General features: G+C 34.9%; 1 protein-coding gene and 1 pseudogene across 2 annotated transcripts; both read right to left on the bottom strand.

The window, feature by feature from the left end:
* Positions 1–609: 609 nt before the first annotated feature.
* LOC148203407 (putative WRKY transcription factor 32) lies at positions 610–4,102 on the bottom strand (annotated as a pseudogene). The gene is made up of 5 exons (XR_015784502.1): positions 3,716–4,102; positions 3,577–3,626; positions 2,142–2,831; positions 1,867–2,025; positions 610–1,059 (listed from the first exon to the last, which is right to left on the bottom strand). The product of XR_015784502.1 is annotated as a putative WRKY transcription factor 32 (transcript).
* A 1,459-nt stretch (positions 4,103–5,561) lies between these two features.
* Positions 5,562–26,995, bottom strand: LOC148203406 (histone-lysine N-methyltransferase ASHR3-like). The gene is made up of 11 exons (XM_088106099.1): positions 26,589–26,995; positions 26,359–26,505; positions 25,797–25,961; positions 25,336–25,362; positions 24,905–25,022; positions 24,630–24,723; positions 24,098–24,191; positions 23,875–23,953; positions 23,487–23,658; positions 14,367–14,447; positions 5,562–5,961 (listed from the first exon to the last, which is right to left on the bottom strand). The coding sequence occupies exons 1-11, from the start codon at positions 26,835–26,837 to the stop codon at positions 5,799–5,801; spliced, it is 1,389 nt and encodes a 462-aa protein (XP_087962225.1). The 5' UTR covers positions 26,838–26,995; the 3' UTR covers positions 5,562–5,798.

The following is a 26,995-nucleotide window of genomic DNA, read 5'->3' as shown; positions in this document are numbered from 1 at the left end:
TTCGTTCCTGCACCCCCAAAATTTCTTTTCACCATCCTCTAATTTTTAAAATAAGACTTCTGAAATATAAAATGCATTTTGGAATACTTCTCAGAACAAACTTTTGGAAACGTATATATATTTTGGAACGAGTTTTCTTCCATGTTCTCTCTGATGATTATTTTTCTTCTCTTTTTCTTCTTTTATAATGGCAACAATGATGACTGCAGCAGTGGAAGAAATATTTTAATCCTTTTTTCTAGTATGAGAGTATAGTTAGTAATTATAGGGGTACAGGAAGAAAACATGGGATGAAGGAAGAAATTCTCAGAAATATATGAAGGTGCAGGAAGAAAAAGCCCAACTTAAATTAAAGTATTTTGGCCCAAAAGCATTTCTTTTTTTATCCCTTAACTAAAAAAGCAGAATTTTAAAATATCATATCTACTTTCTACTCTTGCATTCCTTCTTATTTACACTCAAAACTATCAATGTGTCAGAAATTGAATGATAAAAAGATCTTCACCTATTCTCATTCTCCACGAGAGAATAAGATAGTAGTGAATTCCTAAACAAGCTGAACATGTGTTCAATTAAACATAACTTCTGAACCAAAAAGCTAAACGGGTAAAAACACAACAAAGAGAAACATTGAACAGCACAAAAATTACATGAGACCGACCAATTAATTTATACATGGATAAAAGTTGCATGATTTCTGAAAGATACATTCAACAGGGTTAAATTTCAAAGCCAATACTTAAAAGAGTTCGAGCTGATTCGATTGCTTTCTCACCACCAAGGTCCAATGCTTCATCTTCTGTGTCCTCTGAGCATTGAGCAGAAGAAGTTTCCTGGTTTTGTACCAAACCACCTTTTTTGAAGTGCAAATTTTTCATTGAAGCAGGAGCTGCAGCAGCCACAAGGGAAGCCCTTGGTGGACCCTGTCGTTTCTTGGCCACAGGCATGTCATGATCATGCACTCCCTTGTATGTTATAATCACAGTTTTTGCGTTATCCACAGCAGTCTCAATGTGCTTTCGAACAGGACATCCAGCAGAAGTGCATCTGTAGTAGTTTCTGGAAATTCACATTGATAAGCACAGAAGTAAGATTTCAACAGTCGTATTAAATAAAACAAAAGGGAAGTTAACATCTCACAGTGGGTTTTTAAGTGTTTTTAAGTTAACACTGTACAAGAAAAAAGACAAATTTTTTGGGTTAAAAGTGATGTAAATCCTGATTGAACTTATGTCACACTTATGTAATCCTTTATGTCACAAAAATTAAATTCAACATGTAAACACAGTATTTGAAGTAAAAGAGAATGAATACTAAAATTTAATTAATTATAAGTTTATATCTATTACAATTGATTTTTAATTATTGTATACATATAGTATCACTATTATTACTTGAAGAAAGATCAGATAATAATATTTTAGGGTAACATGTGTTCAATTAAAAATATAATTAATCATCTTCAATTTTAATATATATGTTTTAAAACTTGTTTTTATTTTTAAATAAATATAAAATACAATTATAAAAAAAAAGTACAATTTTAATGGACCTGTGCATACCAAGCATATCAGACTAGCTATATCTTGGAATATTAAAAGGAGACATGCAACCCTTGATTTAAAACAAAACACTCAAACACTTCTTAGCATTCCATTTATTGATTAACCAAAACAATGGCATCTATGAACATAAGCACGAGAGATTTTTTGTGAAACCAATATCTTCAATTGATTTGACCCAACAAATCAAACAGGAAATTTATTTATAAAATTCCACACTGCAGCTACGACTTCCATAGAAGAACAGAACTACGAGTAGGGGTATTATTTAAATACAAAAAGAAAGCAAGATATAACCATGAACCTGAAATGTGGGTTTCCCTTCACCAATTTTTGTCCATATTTGCGCCATCGGTATCCATCACTTGATATCCCCATATCCTCTGCTGCATGTACAACAAACTTTGGTTTCTTTCCAGGTTTTATTGCTGAATCCAAGCATGTTAAATCACCTTTGTTCAGTCTAGTTATCATATTAAGGACAAGAGCATTAGACATTACATCCAGCCACATGTACAAGAAAAAGAGTAAATTCCTCAAAAATTTCCTATGAAAAAAATTAATTCATATGCAACTTGCCTTCTTTTTGGCTCAGGGTCATTAACATGCTCTTTTTTCAACAAAACTTTGTCATTCTCATCATGGGATGAGTTTTCTTGATTTTTATTGGCACTGCAAGGTGATTCATATAAAGGTTTTCTTGGAGAAGATGGATCAGAATCAATTTGAACTCTGCTAGACTGCTTTGGAATACTGCATTTTATTTTAGGTTCACTGTAAGGCAGGAATTTACTTTCCTTAGTAGAATCAACTATGTGTGGGGGATCATGACTATGTTGACTTTTGTAAACAATCTCTATCACATATCCTGAATGGTCACAAAATTTAATCTTCTTTGCACAACAATTTGAATGGGTACACCTGTAATAACTTCGAGAACCTGTAGGACTCTTCACTTGCTTCTGACCATACTTCCGCCAGTTGTATCCATCAGATGCAGATGTCCTTGAAACAGAAACTGAAGACAAGGTTGTATCACCAGAAGGAGTTCCTTTGTCCATTTTTTGCACTTTTACAGCTTTGGGAGATGGTCTCTGTTGTGGTACAGTTGAACTAGGGGCAGATGATAAATACATTGATACAGAAGTTGGTGATAGTTTAGACGATGAAGTTGAACAAACAGACATCTGAAGTTGATTTTGTCTGTTTTTGAGGTGCCTCTACTGTCTCCTTTACAATAGTTTCCTCATCAGAATGCTGTGCTGACTGCTGTACATAAAATGGTGCATTTCAGTGCTGAGAAATCAATAAATGGGAAGCAGAGAAGGGAGAGCATGAATCAAAGTATCAAACTCCGATCCATTTATTCATGGAAGATCTAATACCAAACATCAAAAACTGGATTTTGCAGCTGGATTCATGGCAGTTTTGGTCAAATTAATTGTTACTGTCAAGGAATAATTCTATAATTCGAGACTATTTGCTTCTTGTTTTCTTTTATAAGCTTCATGTAACCTCAGGTTTCTAAGCCTCACAAATACCTTTAAAGGCCAAGAAGTCACGAAACTTTCAAACAGTGACAGAAAAATACACTGAGGGTGTGTTTAAAGAGCTTAATCATAGCTTAATTGGGGTTATCTAATGACATGAACACTCATTCGGAAGAGATTACAACATAGCTTATGATACATTTAAGCTTATTTCAATAATACTAAACCTCATTTCGTCTTGGATTCTAGAAATATCTTATACACAAACACTAATTTAAAAAGCACTTAATAAAGCTGGGAAGCCATAGCCATAGTCATTCTAAACCTATATCTTCAGCACTCATAAGAACAAGAAGCAACAACAACGGCTCATAAACCACGTCCAGAATCCCTTTATAAGGTGACTGAGACCAAGCAGAACATTTCAAAATTAAAAAAATAAAAATAAAAATCACACCTTTGAAATTCACAATCTCAATGTTTTAATTTTTTTAAAATTAATAATTTAACACAGATGCTCTAACCTTACTCTCAACTTGACCAAGCTTACTTGCGGTAGAGCTTCTTTGCATATCTGCCGCATGAACACACCATTATTCAGTATTTACTACTATCAATACAATATAACAGAGAAGAAAAAAGTGTTATTGAAACGCAACTTACGAGCAGAAGAATGCAGAGATAGGGTTTCTGAGTGGAGTTGCTCTTCATCGGAAGCAGTGGAAGTTGATGAATGGGTGGTTAGCGACGAGTCTGTGAGCGGTTGCTGCATCGGTTCTTCCTTTTCCATGACAGTGCACGACAATTTTTGGTTTGTTCAGTTTACGATTCGATCACGAATTTTCATTTTCTGGTTTTGATTTGATCTTGTTTTGTTGATTAGCGAACAGCCGAGTGAAAGAAAACAAGATGTGTTGACTGCTATTGACCACTCTCTTTCTCTCTCTTTCAGGTGGGTTGTCGGGTTTTGCTGCGACTTGGAAACGGAGGTTGTCTGCACTGTTATTAACCGTTTGCCCGCGTTCGATGTTTGTCTTTTGGACCTGCTCATCTTCTATTCCATTTCACGGTATTTGTTAACGCCGTTTGTTTTATTTTATCGCACCTTCTTCAAACAGCATTTGAGTAAGGAACCTGTGAGCTGAATGAATGATTTATTTAAAAGTAAGAAAATGAATAAAAAGTTAATTAGTTTAGTTTAATTGAAAGATAATAGATTTGTTCAACATGCATAAAATTAAACTATACATAGAAATCATTTCAAAAACTAATATGTCTTCCAATATTTAAACAATAAATTAATTGTCATAATACTATTATATTATAATCAGCGTCATATACTTCATCATTTTAGACACCCTCATGAAAGTCTTGTTTGACTAATTTGAAAAGCATATATCAACCTAAAAAAATAATTGCAGAAAAAAAGTGTTCTTGAACAAGATATAACTCTAATTGTTGTGTAAAAAATGGAAGAAAAAGTGACTAGAACTGAACAAAAAAAGCCAATACTACGGTGAAACTTGTACGTTTTGACCCTCCTTTTTCATTGAATAAACTATCATTCGCCACTTAAGAACTACAGATTGCAATAAAATTCTTAGATGTAATAACAAATTTTTACTTGCAAATATTTTTATGCAAGTAGATGATTTTATTAAAATCAGGTTGAAAGAACTAAAAAACAATTTATAGAATTTCATCTTAAGAGACAATAAACATGTAAAAAAATCCATATTTTAATCCTTACTTCATATAAGAAATTGTGCTGTAAACAGTAGTCATAACTTAAATATTAATAAACAATTGTTTTTGTAACTATTAAGTACATATTTTTTCCAAGTTTATTCTTTTAAGTAACTATTTTCTAAACTAAAATAATTTTCTTACTAATTTTATTCTGACCATTTTTTTAAAATTTAACTGTTTTTCTTAATTTGGTTATTTTTTAAAATTAAAATAACCATCTGTGATTAAAAAACATCTAAAAAATAAATAAAAACTATCTACGACAAAATTATTAGTATTATTTAAATTCATTTTCATAATTATAATAATGACCCTTTTATTTTTTATTATAGTTAAAAGAATTAAACATACATGCACATAACAGTATTGATAAAGATTATTGTTTTATATTCCCTACCAATCAATGGCTAGAACCATGTAAAGAACTTAAGTATGCTAAATGTATAATCTTACAAGATTAAAAGACTATTTGAAAAAAAATCAAATTGTTATGTGCTTTTAAAAAATATATTAGGTTAGGAATTTGTTAGTAAACCAAAAAGTTGTAGTATCTACTACTCCGATCAGTTAAAGCAGATCTTATGTAACATTGTTGATCTTCTTCATCCATTTTTAGGAAGTACTTCAGTTTCCAGCCTAACAATACATTTCGATTAATTGGTAAAATTGATTTCACCATCCTTCACGATTTAGAAATAAGAATACTTCAAATTTTAATCAAACACAAATTTGATACTGGTCATTATTCAACACTGATGTGTGCTATCTCAGAAATATCAATTTACATGTTTTAATTCCTGGGATGAAAATTTGAGTGACAACGCTGTCAAAATCTTGAATCAATAAATTGGCATTTCCCTCTACAACAATGGAACAGAATATTTGAGATATTCTTTTTCCCATCTTTTCTTACACCCAGACCTCTCCATCCGACCATCCCTTTTCACTTTTCTGTCTACATTACAACAGTGATGGATACACTTAATATATTGGCATATCATACAGTTGTTACCAGCGTAATGCAAGCATTTGATGATGTTCGCTTGCGTTTAGAGCCCCAACAGAAATCTAGCTTGCCAATCTTCTTTTTGGTCCCTAGAAAGCCTTGACAATTTGCTGCACCACAGTTGCATTTAACCTCTGGACCAAATTGCACAAATCTACAAAGCCAATAACCACATAACATTAAATCTCTATTGTGGAAGTTTCAGAGAAAAGCTACTGCAGAGTAAACAAAATTAAAATTATCTGATAGATCCTTTAGTTATTAGGTAGCTATGTTACTAGTTTAGTTAGTCAAAGAAATACAAGACATATGTTAGAAAGGAGAATGGGGCTGCAGCTAATTCACGACTCCTACTAGCTAAAAGTTAAGTGGGGACAGTCTTTGCTCCATTTTTCACTCAAGTAGTATTCAAAGACATTGGTATATTCTCTCTTCAAGCAAGCTTTCTAACCTAGAGCATTTGAGTTTCTGCCCAATCTATTGCACTCTGGCTTAGTTTCATGCCCAGGCAGGGCATTCGAAAGGAGTTTAAGCCAACATTGCACTTCAGTGCAGTATTTTACCAACCCATACCACTCTAATGGAGTCTCCAACTGCGCTCTCACTGAAAGTAAGAAACTTTATTCTCTGGTCTCTTAACGTCCACATTTTATTTGTACAAACACTGTTTAACTTGTCTAACCCTTTTTTAATTAAAATTTAAAAACCTATTTTTTTGTTGCATTTACACGTCAACACCTTTTTGAAACTTTAACAATGCAGACAATAGATGAGGTACATTGGTATTATTAAATGCTTATTAGTCTTTTAACTAGCAGAAGAGGAAGTACAATATAAAATAAAATAATGTCTCACTTTTTAGGTATGCAATCACAAAAAACATTAAAAAAATTTGAGTTCATCATCTTATTTTGTTATTCTACTCATTTCATTAGAATTTTTCCAATTGTATATGCAACTCTCGTCCCCTATAATTTAAACATTAATAGTGTCCGGTGTCCTGTATTTTCAATTAATAGTTTAAGCTTATAGGTCCTCATCCTTTGTGATGTGTTCTATTCATGTCTAAGAAGGGTCAGTACATTATTCTATATTCTTTCTTTCATGTATATAGGATGAGGAAGAATTCTTTTAAAGATATATATTATCATCATATTAGAATATATTTTTTTTATGTAAAAAGAAGTTTAATAATCTAAACTGATAAATTAAATAGAAAGACTGGATCAAAATACATACAATAAATTTTCTAAAAAAGTAATCAAACAAAAATATCAAACTCTAAAAGAACTCGATCATCTCATCACTCTTTCAAAATTTTTGTAAAACCACCACAAACATGTTCAACATCCACGGATTATTATTGTCTATCCACATTGATTATTACAAGATTATTATTATTGTCATTGTTATTATTCTCATTACAATCATCATTAATGTCATGATGATCAGTGTCACTTTTGCAAAAACCACTGCAACAACTACTGCTAACATCAATGTCATGATAACTATTGCAACCACCACCAACGTTCATACAGTGATAGCTGTGGCAGTCATTGCATTGGCGGCAAATATGGGAATGGTGACACTAACAAGAACAGTGGTGATAAAAACAATCATGATTATAATTGTGATAGATTCATCACAATCTCGAAAAAAAAATAGAGTAATAATTGAAACCTTTTTATATTTTGATTTTTTTTAAAGAATATTATAGATATTCGATCTTATATATTTTAATACAGGTTGTCCCTTTCAATTTAACAGTCAAAATCAGTCATTACCTAAGAAAGGCATGCTTAAGGGGAAGAAGATGGGCATCAGTCTATCAACCATCACCAATATTTAAACTTGGAAAGTGTAGTGATAAAATCAATCAGTTCCGATAGATCTAGAGGTTGTAGTAACTTCGATGTGGATTGAGTTTGGTATTTCCATTGTTGACAAATGTCGCGCCCTAACAAAAACATTAACTTCCACTTATGCCACACCAATAGACTTCATATCTACAAATAATTTCAGTATAATTTCTTTATTTCCTTACTCTTTCAACCATCTATATAAGGGTATACAAATTTCACTACGTTTAGTTTTACTTCTATCCATCCGAACAACACTTTTCTTTATTTCTATCAAATTTTCCTTCATATTTATTTTGACTGTTCATTCCTAATCCAAACAACCCAAAATCCATTCACTATTTTTAACCAGACATGTTAAAACACAGTATATAAACTTTGACCCACAGATGGTATTTAGCCTAACTTTTTCAAGCTTTTTAAAAGGAAAAGTTAAACATAACATAATTGAAAGGAACTCTAGTATGTCACTTTTAATATTTGCCAAGTCTTGTAAACAGGATTAGCTAGACCCCTAATTTATTTCTTTCTTATTGATGGCCTGGACAGATTTGCGTACATTTGAACAGCTGATTTACTGGCTGTTTTATTTCATTGACGGATTTGCATAGTTGTAAACTAGGCAAAGTTTCCTTGTACAGTTATACACAGTTTCTATGCATAACATTAAAGATTCTCATTAAATGGGGTCTCTCAATGACGCGAGGTAATCAATCAGATTTGATATGGTACCAAAGCTTCAGAATGTGTTTGTCACTTTGATCATCTACTAATTTGATTTCAGTTGGATACCTAGTACATGATAACTACAATATCTTTTTCTCTAAGAAATGCTTATCCTGTACAACATCGAGTGTCACAGAAACTGATCATGAAGGGAGCTAAAGCGTGAGGACTATTTCCTCGTCCTATAACCTTGTTTTTGGCTTGTAAAACGATTGCTAATTGGATTGAGGTGCAGCATAAGAGATAGACCACCCTAACACTCAAATTTTAAGATATTTGTTTCAACATGCCTTTCTTTGAAATAAAGACCAAACTTATGATCCTAAATTCCCATGAAATTTTCAACATTTCACGTCCTTGTAGACATCAACATATTGGAATGGCTGAAATAGATCTCTCACAATTTAGGGTAGAATAATTGATGTATTAAATTATGATGAGAATAGAATTATATATACAAGACTAGAAAGCTATTTTAGGAAGTATAATAATAGCACCTAGACAACTAGATCCCTAGGATTAAGGGATATTCCCATCATACACTATAATTGTAATCTGCTAAATAAGGAAACAATACAACTAATAAAACACAGATTCTGATAGAAATAATACAAGCTAATAAAACAGATTCTAACAAGAATCGTCATTTTTATTGTTATGTATGCACTTTGCATCTACAGTCCTTGATGCCTTTTAAATTTTGGGTAGAAACTTTATAAATTGTTGTTTATCTTACGTTACCATCTGAATGTGTCCCCATTGTTGGGAAGATAACAAAAAGCAAGCGGAAACCAAAACTCGGATCAAATCTTGCCTCAATAAATAATTGTAATGGTAAGATGCACAAAAAAGAGAAGGAAGAAATCAACAAGCACCAAAACTTTTAACATGGAAAAACTTGAATATAGAGGAAAAACCCAAGGAACCTAGTCCAAAAAAATCTTCCACTAATAATAATTAATACTTACAAATCTTGGAACTTCCAAGGATCAACAGAAAAAACATTCTTTTCACAAACAAGGTGGATAATGCAAGAAAGTACCCCAATGGGTACTTAATTAAACAATAGAGAGAACCACTCTCTAATCTCACCAAAGGCACTCTCTAGTGACATCTCCTTTTTCTTTTCTCAACACTCAAAGCTAAAGGAGTGGAGGATCAATTGCACACCCTATTGAATTTGGCTTGGCTTTTGAGTATTTACACAAATACACTGAACGAAGGAAAACCAGAAAGACAAGCTTTTGGTTGGTGTGCAAAGTAAGCTAATGCACTCACAAGTTGTAAGAAGGAACAAACTTTAGTTGATGTTGAAGTAGTTGGTTTGCTTTTTATGGAAAAATTTAACGTGCAAACAAAACTTTCTTCTTCTTAAAATTAGTGTGGGCCCATAATTGGTGACCCACCTAACAAATCTCCCTTCACCAATTAATTGAAGCTATAGTCAACCAAACTGTCTTCTTCCCTAGCGTTTGCAATTTTTCTGCATGTAAAATCTTAGTCATCATATTGACCCATTCTTGTTAGTATGGATTTCCCAACAATCACCGCCTTCAAGTGTCAATTTCTTCTCATTGGCACTTCCCTCTTGAACTAACCATGAGTACCACTAATTCTATTGTCGTTTATTATAATGAGACACGCTTGTCTGACTCTTGTCAAGAAGACTTTTGATAGAGGGACTCATCTAAACCGATCACCAACACTAACCATAGACTTTGATACCAATTGTTGAGAAGAGAATATTCTTCCTTGTCGATCCTTGAAAGTTCCAAAAGGAGTTTTGGTGGACTCATTAATTATTATTAGTGGAAGACTTTTCCAGACTCGGTCCCGTGGGTTTTTGCTCAATATTCAGGCTTTCCCTCATTAAAAGTTTTGGTGCCTGTTGAATTCTCCCTTCTCTATTTTGTGCATCTTATCATTACACATATTATTTATTAAGGGAAGATTTCATCTAGGTTTTTTCTTTGGCTTGTTATTTTGTTATCATCCAAACAACAAGTATCGATGTCGATGGTTAGTGTTGGTGACTGACTTAGACAAATTCTTGTATCAAAAGTCTTTATGATGGAAGGTCAAGCATGTGTGCCCCATTATAATGAAGGACGATACAAATAAAGGTACTAATGGTTAGTTCAAGGGGGAAGTGCCAATGTGAAAGGGCTCACACTTGGTGGAAGATTGTAGGAAAATCAATATTGACAAGAATGGGTCAGACATAATGAGAAAGATCTTATTTTTACAAAAATTTGCAATTTGAAAGGAGGAAGTTAGTTTGGTTGACTATGTCCCCAATTAATTGGCAAGGGGAAGATTTGTCAAATGGGTCACCAATTATTTGACCCATACTAACTTTAAGAAGAAAATTTTGTTTGCAAGTGAAATTTTTCCAAAGAAAGCAAACTAACTACCGCAATATCAACAAAAGTTTGTCCCTTCATACAATCCATGAGTGCATTAACTTACTTTGCACACCAACCAAAAGCTTGACTCTTTTTCCTTTCCTTAGTTCGATTGTTTTTATAAATACCCAAAAGCCAAGATAGATTCAATAGGGTGTGTAATTCATCCTCCACTCCTTCAAATTTGAGTGTTGAGAAAAGAAAAAGGAGAAGCCACCAAAGAGTGCCTTTGGTGAGACCAAAGAGTGAAAAAGAAGCCACTAGAGAGTGGTTCTCTATTGTTTAATTAAGTACCTAATAGGGTATTATTTTGTGTTGTTATCCGCCTAATTGGTGAAGAGAATATTTTTTTTATTGATCCTTGAAAGTTCCAAGAGGAGTGAAGTATATTGATTAATTATTAATAATGGAAGATTTTTCTAGACTAGGTCCCATGCATTTTTACTCCACATTAAGGTTTTCTCACATTAAAAATTTTAGTGTCAATTGATCTCTCCCTTCTCTGTTTTGTGCATCTTATCGTTACACATTATTTATTAAGGGTAGATTTGATCTGGCTTTTTGCTTCTGCTTTTTATTTATTATTTTTGTTATCTTCCAAAAACACCTATATTATTAGCTATTTGGTCAAGATTTGAGTTATCATAATTTACATCTATTAGTTGTTTCGTTCATCTATCGTCTTTTGAATGTCTTACACTCATTGAACAACCTGCTCAATGTGTTTTTTTGGAATAGTTCATGTGAAAAAGTTTATGTAGGTTATGATGATATGGTTAATCAAATTTGTATTTCTTTAAAGAACAGTACTTCTTTCAAAAACATATTTCACCTCACTTTGATCAAGTGTTGCTTCCTCAATTTGATTATATGCCCCTTCACATGAAGGCTTATAAAGAACATAATCATTTGGAAACAATGATTAAATCAATGATTGTGCCCTTTAGATCGTATACCATGCTCATGAAAAGTACAAGACATTCAATACTATTGACTAAGAAATGAGGTTACAAGGACAAGCATTGACAAGATGAATGTAATTTATGTTCAAGGAAGGAGAGAAGGAGAATTGACCAACTCCTTAAGAATCATGTTTGGACCTGTTGGCTAAAGTAATAAAAAGAAAAACTCTACAAGAGAAGAAAGCTTAGAAGTATTACCGAAAACATGATCAAAAGCATCTAAATCAAGAATACACAAACTTTGGTTTTACCCAAAGATATTCCTAATATTCTTCATAAGAAAACTTAGGATCCACCATATTAGATTTGGAGACATTGGTTGTCTCCAATCCTCTTACAATAAGAGCATTAAGGATGACCACAACCACTTCATCCTCTTCTATATGTGTAGCCACCCTTCTGCGAGTACACACCATGACAAATGATTCAAAAAATCATGCAAATTTAAGGTAATGAGAGTGAGAACACGAAGCATTCATGTTATGAGACTTTCCATTGATGGAATTTCTTGACCAGTCAAGACTTGGTCTTGTACAAGATAAAAATTTGGGTGTGTAGCATGAAGAATTATAACCATGTAGAACTTATCCAACTTCTTAATCTCTTCTAAAGAATCAACTTCTAAAAATATCTTCAATTCCTCAATAGTTTATTGGGCTTTAGCAATAAGGAGGTCATGTCATCATGTATTTGTTTCAAAGATTCGAGTTTATGAGCATAATCATAAAGGTGTTGAAATCATTTGCAAGAAAAAACTCAGCCTTCTTCCAGAAGGAGTTACAAATTTTAATTGCTCCAAGAGTTCCCAATATATTGGGTAGCACAGGCTGTCATAGTAGGATACAAAGCTGAAAATCCATCTTCTTCCACTGTTCCACCTTGTCAAATGGTAATGATTATGGAAGCCTTGGCCAGGAAACAAGAGCTCAACTGATGAAGACCAAGACAAGTAATTTTCAACATAAGATCTGAAGAAATTATTCGAGAACAAAAAAAAAAGTGGGCAGGTCTGCCAATAGCCATTTAAAAAAAAAAGGCAGGTAAAAAGAAAGGAATCTGCAAGGTATTCAACTATGATTATGCGTGAACCAATACAAAATGAAGACAAGTTGGAAGAAAAGCAGTTAGTGAGAGCAAAAAGGGTGGTGTGAAATTGTTGTAGTGGTCAAAAGGTTGTGCATGGACAATACACACTGTTGCACGGGGAAGAGATGGCCTCCAAGACTGGTAGGATCCTCCATTGCTCAGATGGGCACTTCAGATCCAACTCTTTTTTGAAAAAAAGTCAGTGGGCAATAGCAACAGACAATAACATGTAATGGGTTTTGTGTTTCTAGACAAGATAGACACAACTGCTCAAAAGCAGCAAGGCAATGCAGCTATTGATGGTGGACAGCAACAGAAAGTGAAGAATGCACCAGATTATGACAAATTGAGCAAACTCAACCTGCTTTGATACAAACTTAAGACTGGAAAATATGAAAAATGACAGAGAGTTCAGTGATCTCTAAGCTAATTCATTCATTTATATGGATTCTTACATCAATAGAGAAATAAATATAATATGATGATCTACACATAGGTAATACAAGACCTATTCTAACAAGTTAACTCTTTTACATAAGCAATTATGGCATATACTTAGGTTGAAAAATGGATGTAAATATTGCACATTTACTGTACAATAAATATAGATAGATTTGTTTGTAAGAAATCCCTAAAATAAGGGATTGGGATTTGTAGATTTGCTCAAGATTCAGAGTCTTTACATCTGGAGATTTCTTTCCTTTATTTTAGCAGATTTATTTCCTTTTTTCAAAACACCAATGCATTGTTTCTCTTTTATATCAAGAAAAGTAATTCCATATTACTGCTTACTACCTACACATTTTTTCACAACTTTTAGGAGTTAATCACTTAGGCTAGATTGTAAAATGCCAATTTTACCCAGACTCCCGTGGAAGTGAATGTGAAAGCATTATAAAGATGAAGGAAAACCCATGTCTAATCCTTCCCTATATAGTCAATGGGTTAGCAACATCAATTATTTAATTATTACTCATCTCAACCTTGCTTTTTTGTTCAACTAGTCAATTAATGCACTCTCCTCTTTTAAACTTGGTTGACGCTCACTGAATAAATTAGGTACTCACTAAGTACTCTTGCTCAAGGTATTTTACTCAAAGTAGCCTGTCACTATATTCATGAAGCCTATGATGCCCACCTTATGTGTCTTCCTCATGTCTCCAACAATCTGAAGATTGTTGATGTCTTTTACTAAGGCCATGTCTCACCTCGCCATCAACTTCTGGTAAGCAAATTGATGCTTCAAGATCCACCAGCAATATTTACTCAAAGAAAATTGCACAAATTAGAGAAGTTGGTTTAATTGCTTTATTTCATTGATTGACATATTTAAATGGCACTAAATTAGTTATGCACTAGGTAAAGTTTCCTTGTATAACATTAAAGATTAATATTATTAAATAAGATTCTCTTAGTAATGAGCCATTCAGTCAAATTTGACATGTCACCATTTTCTAGTCCACTTCTAGAGAATTGTCAACTCTCTCTCAACCATAGCATAAAAGGTAGGATCAAATTTACCTGTAATCATATGTTAATGGCTCTCCAGATTCTATTGAACGAGCAGCAAATACACCCACACGTGTTTCACCATCTACTTGCCTAGAAGAAACCAGATAAATTTAGACCTAAATATAAAACAGATGTTGCGACGAAATGCATAAATAGATTCATTTTGTTAAATGGCAGTGAATATGCCAAATTATTCTAGTTATACAACATATCAATCAGCTGCAAAGAAGACTATCATAAAGTAGAAAACCTACCAATTAACAAGTTAAATGTCAATAACTTAAGCACAAAAATATAAACCACTTCATCAATAGCAGTATATGGCTTATAATAAAAACATTATTTTAGGGGAACATGGTACTTAGTACTAAAAATTTAATGGACACCTAAGTCAGGAATTCTATATTAGAATACAAATTCTAAGCTGAGAACATACAAAATTAAGAACACAGTATAAGAAAAGAAAGATATGTTTCATACATGAGCATTAACAAACTCCTGTAGAACAATATGGAACATACAATTCACTTGTGCAGGAAATTGACTGCCTCATGCTCTCTATACTTCCTGCTAAAAGCATAAAGAAACTATTTCACTATATTACAGGTTGTCAAGCTACTAATTTAAGTTGCCTGTGCACTAACATGCCAAATCCTCCCATGTTGCATATATAACAAACTTTGGCCAACCTTCCTCCCTAAACAAATTTCCTACCTCCTAGGCAAACTGTTAGGCACAACCAAATACAACAAGTTGACAATAACACAAGATTACAGGTTTATTATAGGATAGAAGAAGGTTTAAAAATAATAACTAAGAATACAGTTGTAAGATAGCTTTGACAGCAATATTTTGTTGGCAAATAGGTTCCCTTTTATGGGAAGCTTAGAGGGAAAAGGAATTACTTTTGGGAGTTTAAAGAGTTTTGTAACTGGAATAATCTTAGTGAAAAGGAGAGTGCTTCTTTGTATCTTTTGTTGTACGTGTGGTGAATCAAATTTACTATTCATTGTTTTTCTCAAAACGTGATGTTTCCTAACAATTTAAACTAACCTTCAAGATCTGAGTGCATAATGGAAAACGTAGTGGATACTTTGGAGAAATAGGCCAACAAATAGTGGAAGGAGACCTAAGAACAAACATGTCTTTGGTAAAAGAAAACATAAATGTTAAGGGGACTTTGAGTCTAAATCAACCTTACAAACTGGCTTGTAAAATGAGATTTACACACATTTATATAATGTAAATTGGTATTATCTCTAGTCAATATGGAACTTCTAACACACCTCTCTCACACCAAGACATATAAACCTGCCAAGATTAAACTAGATGATTTGGTATATTTAAAACTTTGACCACATAGACAAACCTCTATATCTAATCAACTTCTTCCCAAACTGTTACCACATTACTATGGATCATATTTGGTACTTTAGCAACTCAGTGAAGTGGCTTTCAAATTAGAATTACCACAACAAGCTTGAATTCATCTTGTGTTTCAAGTATCTTGGCTTAAGAAGGCCAAAGGGAAACATTTAGAGGAAGTTGCTCTAAAATTGCATGGAACTATCAAATTGTTCATTCAAGCTTACATCCAAGGAAGACGCAAGATCACTAAAAATGTTACTCCAGTACAACATGTGTTAGTGCAATGGAAAGGAAAACAATTGAGGGATTCACGTGGGAAGATTTATCTACTATTCAAAATCAATTTCTTGTGTTAGTGCAATGGAAAGGAAAACAATTGAGGGATTCACGTGGGAAGATTTATCTACTATTCAAAATCAATTTCTTGATTTTAACCCTGAGGACAAGGTTAATTCTAAGGAGGGTGGCATTGTTAGGAAAAAACAAATGCAACATGTTAACAATAAGACAGGATTACATGTTTATTACAAGAGGAGGTTTTAAAACAATAACTAAGAATACAGATGTACTGTTAGGATACAAGGTATATGAGAGAAGAAGGTATAGGAGAGAAGGAGAAGGCCGAACGGTGGAAGCGGAGAGAAGTCAGGCCGAACGATGGAAGGCGGAGAAAGGTCAGGCCAACCGAACGGTGGAAGGCAGAGAGAGGTCAAGCCGAACGGTGGAAGGCGGGGAGAGGTAAGGCCGAACGGTGGAATGCGGAGAGAGGTCAAGCCGAACGATGGAAGGTGAGGAGGGGTCAGGCCGAACGGTGGAAGGCGGTGAGGAGTCAAGCCGAACGGCTGAAGGCGGTGAGAGCTCGAGCCAAACAGTGAGAAGCATCAAAGAACCTGAGCCGACCGGTTGAGGAGCAACTATCCTAACTGTTGTAGCAGTTAGGATAGGCGGGAAATATTTAGTATATTTAGAGTAATATTCTAGAGAAATATTTAGAGCGATATTCTAGGAAAATATTTAGTATATTTAGAGTAATATTCTAGAGAAATATTTAGAGCGATATTCTAGGAAAATATTTTATTTAGGGAAATATATTCTTGGAAAATATTTTATTTAGAACAATATTCCAGGGACAGATTTAGCACAAGATGGGCGGGAAACAATTAGTATAAATAGAGGGAGAGTCTATTGTTAGGGCTATGCTTTTGATTATTGAGTTTGTTGACAGGCGACTATGCTCCTATGAGAGAGGTTATGCTCCCAATTATTGTTTACTTTTGTTTATTCAAATATTACCATCAATAAAAGAGATTCATTCATCCATTATCATTCGTTCATTGTCTTTTCTACCTATTGTGATCGTGTTTAATTATGTCTCCTATTCGGATATGTAACATGTACGGTAGCTTGTACCACTATAGTTTGTTAGTAGCTAGGATCTCTTTTAGAGGAAGCTTATAGGGAAAAGGAATCAGTTTGGAAGTTTTAAGAGTTTTGTAACTGGAATAATCCAATAGAAAGGAGAGTGCTCCTTTGTATCTTTTGTTATAAATTTGCAGAAATAAAGAGACTCAAATTTTTCTATTCATTGTTCTCTAAAATCAGTTTTGTTTAATAACACAAACAAACTTCAAAAATAATCTAATTAATTGGAACTTCAGAATCCAATTAGCCCATGTTTTGAATAAGACTTAAGCGAATTTACATCTTACAAATTGTGAAGCAAATTAGTCTTAATGGTCTTAAAGGGTCAAATACATCTTCAATCTCATTTAGAATATAGCAGCATAGCTTTATAGAAGACCAATTAATCAACAAAGCATAATATTGAACACAAATCACACCATATAGCAATATACAAGCTACGCTACAGAGAATGCTCTATCTACAAACTAAAAATAACAGTGTAATGAAGATGGGGAAATGGTAATTGTAGGATTGTTTTTCTCAATGTATAACAAGACTCCCACGATCCTTTTTATAGACTTACTTAACTAATTCATTAGGAATTAAAAAATGAATTAATTTGGTTACTATCGTGAATTTATCCCCAACATTAACAACACATTTTTTTCAAAACAATTGTTTTAACTTTTTTAATCTCACATCATGTATACACACACACACACACAATATATATATATTTCTTTAATTTTTGCTAGCTATGCATGTGAATAATCAAAGTAAATTTAAAAAAAAAAATGCTCTGTACACAAAACGAAGTTAAACTCCCACACAGCCTAATACATTAACATACTTTACTTTCTATTACTTGAACTCAGAAAATGACTCGTAATTAAGGATATTTTTATGAAAAACAATTAATGTGGAAGACATACCAGATTGGTTTTATATAAAGGACCAAATCAAACACTATATTTGGTTCTTATAAAAAGGACCAAAGAGCATATTGGCTATTTTAGAAACACATCCGGACTCAAGATAGCTTATGGCATACTGAAGAATTCAAAAGAAATCTAATAATCTAAGAAACGCATCCCATGTCCTTTTGTCTTGATTAACAGAGATACACGATTGGCAGCATAAATGCTATCTATACCAGTCACTTTCTAACAAGTTGAAATGAAAAAAAAAAACAGTAATTCAGTATCTGATCTAAAAGCATGCATAGTAAGCATATCTTATTTGAGTACAAGTTGTAATCTGGGATTGTTTAGGGCTTTCTTTCGGAGGCAATAAGGCAATAAGCACACCATTATAATGAACCTTCTTTTTCAGATATCGGAACATCTATGCCAAGGGTTGAGTTTCTATTAATATTCAGTTTGCCTGTAAAATAATATTTGATTACATCAAGGAAATCAAAGTACATAATATCAGGTCATACTTCTCACAAGTTTTTAATAATAATTTGGTCTAGTAGGAAATATCGAATATGTTGTGTGAAAGTTTGAAAGATGGTAAAAATATTATTACTGTGTTAAAGTTTCTATTACACAAAAAAGTCCTATATAAGGAACAATGGACCAGCCCTAAAAGCCCATTATACAATACAATATATTTCAACACTCCCCCTCAAGCTGGAGCATATAGATCATATGCACCAAGCTTGGAACATATACATTGAATCCTAGGCCCCCTTAGAGATTTGGTCATAATGTCTCCGAGTTGTTCATTAGAATTGACAAACTCAGTAACAAGTTCCTTAGTCAACAACTTCTCTCTAATAAAATGACAATCAATTTCTATATGTTTTGTTCTCTCATGAAACACTGGATTGGAGGCAATATGAAGGGCTGCTTGGTTGTCACAGTACAGTTTCAAAGACTCATTTCCACAAAATTTCAACTCTTGGAGAAGTTGCTTGATCCACACAAGTTCGCATGTAGTCAAAGCCATAGATCGGTATTCAGCTTCAGCACTAGATCTAGCAACAACACTTTGTTTCTTACTTCTCCAAGATATAAGGTTCCCTCCAAGTAGAACACAATATCCTGTAGTAGATCTTCGATCAATTGGAGAACCAGCCCAATCTGCATCACAATATCCTTCAATCTGAGTGCTTCCCTTGTCCTCATACAACAATCCCTGTCCTGGATTTCCTTTTATGTATCTGAGAATTCGAATCACTGCATTCCAATGGTCAACATGTGGATTTTGCATAAATTGACTCACAACTCCCACTGGATAAGAAAGATCAGGTCTTGTTATTGTAAGATATATGAGTTTTCCAACCAGCCTTCTATATCTCTCTGGATCTGAGAAAGGTTCACCTTGATCTCTCATTAGCTTTTGATTTGAGTCCATAGGACTATCAATAGGCTTGCAATTTGTCAAGCCTGTTTCCTCTAAAATATCAAGAGCATATTTCCTTTGTGAAATGATGACACCTTCTTTTGACTGTGCTACTTCAATACCAAGGAAGTATTTTAGACGACCCAGATCTTTAGTCTGAAAGTGGTTGAACAAATGATTCTTTAATTGAGTAATTTTAGTGTTGTCATTCCCTGTAATAACAATATCATCAACATACACCATGAGATAAACACATTTGTCAGGAGAAAAATGACCATAAAACACTGAGTGATCCGCCTCACATCGTTTCAATCCAAAATTTTGCACAACCCGACTAAATTTACCAAACCAAGCACGGGGTGATTGTTTCAAGCCATAGAGGGAACGACGTAATTTACAAACTAACCCAGACTCCCCCTGAGCAACAAACCCAGGAGGTTGCTCCATGTATATCTCCTCTTCCAGATCACCATGAAGAAAGGCATTTTTAATGTCCAACTGGTAAAGTGGCCAATGACGAATGGCAGCCATAGCAAGTAAAATACGAACTGTACTGGTTTTAGCCACAGGAGAAAAAGTATCACAATAATCAATGCCATAAACTTGAGTATATCCCTTAGCTACTAGACGAGCTTTTAGACGATCAATTTCACCAGTAGGACCAACCTTAATAGCATAAACCCATCGGCAGCCAACAGGCTTCTTACCAGGAGGAAGAGGAACAAGGTCCCAAGTACCATTGTGGTCAAGGGCCTGTATTTCATCAATCATGGCTTGACGCCATCCAGGATGATCAAGTGCCTCATAAATATTATTAGGAGTCTTAAGGGAGGATAAGGAAGAAACAAAAGAGAAATAGGTAGAAGACAAACGATGATAACTCAAAAAATTATAAACAGGATATGGATTACGAGTAGAACGAATACCTTTTCGAAGGGCAATGGGCAAATTATCATCTGAGTCAGTAGAAGACGAGGAGGATGAAGGATCCATGGTCTGGTGAGCTGAGGGAGGAGGAGATGAGTCTAGAGGATCTTCATTGTTCTGAGCTTGAGATTGTCTCCGACGCTGATATGTGATAAGAGGTGGAGGAACAATGTCATTCACATTTTGAGTTTGAGGTATAGAAGCAGGAATAACCAAGGGATCACACGATGGTAGAGGAAACATTTGTTGAACAGATGAACGATCCTCCACAGAGGACGAGAAAAACGGTGTATCCTCAAAGAATGTGACATCAGCAGACATATAATATCTCTTGGTGGAGGGAGAATAACATTTATACCCTTTCTGAAGACGAGAATATCCCAAGAAGACACACTTAATAGCCTTTGCGGATAGCTTATCAAGACCTGGAGAAACATTATGGACAAAACATGTACACCCAAATACACGTGGGGAGATATGATATAGAGTGTCATTTGGAAAAATGACAGAATGAGGAATTTTATTTTCAAGAGAGGAAGAAGGCATCCTATTGATTAGAAAACAGGCAGTGAGGACTGCATCGCCCCAGTGATGTACAGGGATATTAGTATTCAACATCAAGGAGCGTGCAGTTTCAATGAGATGTCTATTCTTCCTCTCTGCAATACCATTTTGTTGTGGAGTGTGAGGACATGTTGACTGATGTAAAATTCCTTGGGAAGATAAAAATGAAGAAAACGCTAAAGAAAAATATTCCTTAGCATTATCACTACGAAGGATTTTAATTGTCTTCCCAAATTGGTTCTTAATTTCATTAATAAAAGACACAAATATGGACAAAAGTTCAGATCTCTCTTTCATTAAATAAACCCAAGTACATCGAGAGAATTCATCAATGAAGGTTACAAAATAATTAAAACCAAAAGAAGTAACACGACTTGGTCCCCAAATATCAGAGTGAATAGTTGAGAAAGGAGAATTACATAGTGTCTCAGACTTTTTAGGATGAGAAGATCTAACATGTTTTCCTAATTGACACGACTCACAATCTAAGACTTGAATGTTCTTGAGACTTGGAACCATCATCTTCAACTTGGATAAACTTGGATGGCCCAACCGATCATGCAAAAGTTTTGGAGATGAAGTGGTAAAACAGGAAACTGAAGAGCTATGTTTCAAAAAATAAAGTCCTCGAGACTCATGTCCTTCTCCAATCAGGCGACCCGTACCATGTTCCTGTATAACAAAGGAATTAGCAGTAAAGGTTACAGAACAATTTAAGGAACGAGTCAATTGGCTCAAGGAGATTAAATTGTAAGGACAATGAGGAATATACAAAACAGAATTTAAATTTAGTGAAGGAGATAAGGAAACTCTGCCAATTCCCTGAGATGCAACTTTGGATCCATTGGCAACAGTAATTAAATGAGGAATTTTCTGAGAGGACATGGAAGAAAATGAAGAAATAGTACCAGAGATATGGTCTGAGGCACCTGAGTCAAGGATCCATGGATTGTGACCTTCCATAGATTGAGATATGCAGGCAGTTGACACATTGGACATGGAAGAGGATTGGTCAGGATGAGAAGATTTTCCAGACTTATACTTCAAAAATTCTTGGTATTCTTCATTTGAAATTTTGGGTTCGAGATCATCAGATTTCGAAACATGAGCGACTTTGTCAGGATATCCATGTAAGGCATAACATTTCTCTCGAGTATGGCCTATCCTCTTACAATATGTGCACTGAGGACGCATACCACGGCCACCACGTCCTCCTCGGTTGCCTCTGCCTCCTCCTCTTCCTTGTGGTGCTACCATAGCTGATGTTTCAATACCACCAATTGAACTTTCGTCTTTAACTAATGAAGGTACCCGAAGAAGTCGAGTAACTAAGCTGTCCATTGATGGAACTTGATCACCAGCTAACATTTGATCACGAACATGGTCAAAATCTGAATGTAGACCTCTCAAAATTAAGACCATATAAAACTTATCAAGCTTCTTGTTTAGGCCTTCTAAAGAATCAGCCACAAAGAAATTCTTCAATTCTTCTACAGCAGCACGGGCCGTTCCTATGTAAGTAACCATATCATGATTGTTTTGTTTAAGGGAAGTCACTCTTTGAGTTGCATCAAAGAGACGTTGCACATCGTTAGCAAAGATATCTTGAGCTTTTCTCCAAAAAGAAGAGCACGATTTGTAAGGTCTTAAAATTTCTAACACTTCTGGTTCAACAGATTGCCATAGGACAGCACATAGTTGAAAATCAAGTTTTTGCCATTGAGATTTCTCTTCTTCAGGAACGGTGGAAACATCTTGTTCAAGATGATCATGGTGTCCTTGACCAAGAAACCATAACTCCACGGAAGAAGACCAAGATAGATAGTTTTTCCAATTGAGTTTTGCAGAAGTAATGGTCGGAGTAGCAGAGAGAGACGGTGTTCCAAGACCAGCCATTATAAAGCCAAACAAGAAAAGAGGGGAAAAAGGTGTGGGAAGAAACCCTAAACGGAGAAACCCTCAACGGAACAGCAAATCAGAGACCACAATACACTCAGGAGACGGCGGCGAAACGACCGGCAGTGGCGCGGTGAAGATCCGGCACGGGAGAGGCGGCGCGTGAAGCCCACGCGCCCGAGAGTGGTCAGAGAGAAACGGCGCGTGACGGCGCGTCGAGAGAAGAATGAGGCGGCGACCACCAGGGATGGGTCGCGCTCGTCGAGGCGAACCGAACCCTTAACTTCGCCGGAGAAAAGGCAGCGACGGCGGCGGCGGACGGCGGCGGACGGCGGTGGCGGACGGCGGCAGCGGCGCGGAAAGCGACGGAGAACGACGGCGCGGGCAGTGAGCAGCGGCGAACCCTAACCAGCTCTAGATACCATGTGAAAGTTTGAAAGATGGTAAAAATATTATTACTGTGTTAAAGTTTCTATTACACAAAAAAGTCCTATATAAGGAACAATGGACCAGCCCTAAAAGCCCATTATACAATACAATATATTTCAACATGTTGATTAGTCTCTGAAGAGTGAAAAAAAAATGCAGCCTAGGATGAGTATGATGGTATTTGACACTAACCATTTTTCCAAAACACAGTTGGGATCACAGCTATGGTTCAAAAAACGTGAAGTATTTCCTTTGAAAGTTGCATCAATTGTGAAGTCTTTCCGAATCTCACACATGTAAAAATTTTGTACACCCATGTATTTCATATCCCAGAGCCTCTTCTCACATAAAGCATCGTCAATTACTGCAGCATAAAATTTTCTAGTTAAATAGATTAAAGACGTAGCATAAAGACATAAGCTACAGAAAACATGTGGTATAGAAGATCATATGCTTTTAAAACTTTCCTGATTAAATGACATTTTATATTTTATAAAGGGCACACTCAATTATGGTTACCAAAGAAAGGGGACACAAATAATATTTGACAATATGAAACTAGAGGCCATATAGAAACTACCTTCTCCAATATACTCAACTATAAATCCACCTTTATCAATGGTTTCAGCAGCCTCCACTCCCCATCCACAATGCTCAGTCTATAAAAAAAATAAGACATTTGATAATTTATAGCAATATTTTTTAATTCTTAAGATTAATAGAAGAGAAACCCACAAAAAAATAAAAACATGCTTCAAAATAAAAATATATTGTGTCCATCTTGATGCAGTAAAATTTCACACCTTGACTATCTTGATCTTTTTCTCCTTGCGAAATGGACGATTGTTGCAATTTTCAGAGCAGCGACACGCTTTTGAGCAACTTATGCATTGAACCCTGATGGATGATATGCAATAATTAATGTATAACCCTGTTGATTAAATCTTAATAAACTATTATATTAGTCTTACATGTTCACAACCAATTACAGTGACATGTCATATAATGTGCCACGTTATTTTAAGTGTATAATTGTCAGTGTACAACACTACAACCTCTTCCATTAAAAGGGAGAAGGTGATCATAATTTTATAGACCACACAAATAATATTTCTCTATAATTTGTAAACTCAATAGGAGTAGCAGGCATCAATATTTCTCTCCTTCATGTCTAGGATCAACAAATTTTCAACTGTTAAAAATCATTTATGTCCAGAATAAGCAATAGAAAAATAATTCATTGTCCACTAAAATTAAAAGACCTACACTATCTCTACATAATCCACATTTACAAAAGAAGTTTCATCCAAAAGAAAAAGACTCTGATACATATACCTGCACACACAATCGTCAGAACATGTAGAGCTGCAACTGGTGCACCCTGCACCATCATCCACATTACTACGTTTCTTCTTTACTAAGTATATATCTGATATTAATTCAGGCTAGCAACAAGATGAGCAGTGTAGTACTTAACTTCAAAACTATTAATTATACCAAGAGCAAAATCAAGTTGTTTGACTTAACATTCTAAAAGGACTACGCAAATTCTAATTTTATTGAATACAATAGCTGCTTCACTATAGCACACAAGAAAACATGTAGGATACTCCGTCTTATGTGTACATATGCTGGTGGCTGCTCCATCTTACTGTCCATGTCTTTCCAGGTGGAATCAATCTTAAACTCCTCACTGATAAACGGAAGAGGCAAGCGACAGAATACTTCCTGGAAAAAAGGTGAGTGGAAATTTTAAAAACTTATATTAGCAACATTACAAAAGGTATTATGCAAGTACCTGGCTTCACTCATTCAAAAGAAACCAGCATATATAATGAACAATCAAAGTCATTAAAATTAAAATTAAAATACAGAATCCTTCATAATTTCGCATTAATTAATTTAGTAATATAGATTCCTTTCTTTCTCAAACAAGCTATATATTTTTCATCTTACATCCATAAATATCACAAAAGGTCAGAACAGTAGACACACACGTACATAAGTGCATTAGATGTAAAATATTTTTCACAAGCCTTACCGAAATGTCACTTGTTGAAGCATCAGGCTGCTCATCCAACAAATACAACATTCCTGTCAGCCAGCCTAATCAATGAAAAATACCAATAAAAAAATAAAACTTTGAAAAGATATATCTAAATCAAGTGAGGCTCTACAAATATATTAATCCAAGCAGAAGCAGTAAAACCTTAAAAAGTATATTTTTGCACATGTGACAACTAAATCAATTTAAACATCAAGAAAGCTTATGACTGTGTAGAGCCACTGGAACCATACGCAATATCTAACCATCACGGTGAGATATTTATAAAAGGAGATATCCAAGTGGGTAAAGAAAGAAACGCAAAATTAGATATCCTAAGCAGAATAAATAACTGAATTTGAATATGGCCGGGAATCTAGCTGAAAGAGATACAGCAGTTTGCAGTATAAACAATAAGCAGAAACAGTAAAAGATTCTGGTGAAAAGAAAAAATTGACCTTCCTATCCAAGCGCCAATCAGAAGGATGCCTCCAGCAAACAGCTAGCCCAGGATGATCTTTTAGCGGCAACACTGCGTCTGGCCACGGTGCACATTTATTATGGAACGCAATTTTACAACGTACACACCTCAAGTGCTTTTTTTGCTTGCAAATGAAGCATACCTATTCATTGAAGAACTTGGTAAGAGAATTGCAAGACAAGGAAGACAAAAATAAAGAAAAAGACTGTGGTTGCAGTTCAGCAAACAGCTTAATTCAATAACTATTCACTAAGCTCTTGTTAAATGAGAGTTATTCATAAGTTTGACTGTGTACTTATGGAAGAGTTTAGCACACACACATCAACATTTTAGAACTGACCAATCTCCATTTCCACGTGTGTTCATACCTCCCGGAGTTCATCATAAGAAACAAATACTCTAAAATTCACTCAGTGTTAAACTACGTATCAGAAAAATGATAAATTACACATCCAATTAATCTTCCACAAATTTCATTAATCAGAAGAAAACCATAATTCACACGAGAAAAACCAATGCTGCATTCACTAAAAACCTACATGCTGTGGACACTTGTACTTTTTCAGACTGGTAGCTCCACCAGAATCTTTTGCACATTCAGAATGGCACCGCGCGTCGCATCCGCGAACCGAACACAACAATTCCTCCCCAGGGTAGATAAAATGGCGGCAAAAACAACACTCCCACTGAACCCACGCAAGTGACAGTCAGTTGCATGCAAAATCAATTAATCAAAAAAAAATTAAAAAGCTGGTTAAAAAAATAATACCAATTTGGGAGCGCCAACAAGAAACGGATGAGAGAAGGGATCTTTGAGGCGATCCTGAAAAGCTTTGTCGGAAGCGGGCTTCTTGACCCGATCCAGGGAGCCGCGGGTGCGTTTCAAAACCCGAGGCTCGAAGGCGGGCTCGGAAGCGAAGGCATTGGGTAGGGTTTTGACGGGAGCGTCGGCGACATCGGAGGAGCAGTGAGAGAGAGTGAGAGTGGAAGAGAGAACGAGGTTCCCTAAATCTGGCATTGCCGAAACAGTTAGGAGAAAGTTGCCGACAGAAGCGAAGGGAGAGTGAGGGAGAAAAAATGCAGAAAGAAAGAGCAAAAGATAGATGAAGAAGAGGAGGAGGAAGATGAAAAAAATGGGCGGGAAAGTCTGAATTTTCAGAGGAAGCGGTGAAATAC

This window comes from Vigna umbellata, chromosome 2 (assembly GCF_029865625.1).
Source record: "Vigna umbellata cultivar VRB3 chromosome 2, Vumbellata_1.0, whole genome shotgun sequence".
Lineage (NCBI taxonomy): Eukaryota > Viridiplantae > Streptophyta > Magnoliopsida > Fabales > Fabaceae > Vigna > Vigna umbellata.
The sequence above is the reverse complement of the archived record's forward strand: the minus strand, read 5'-3'. Positions and strand labels throughout refer to the sequence as shown.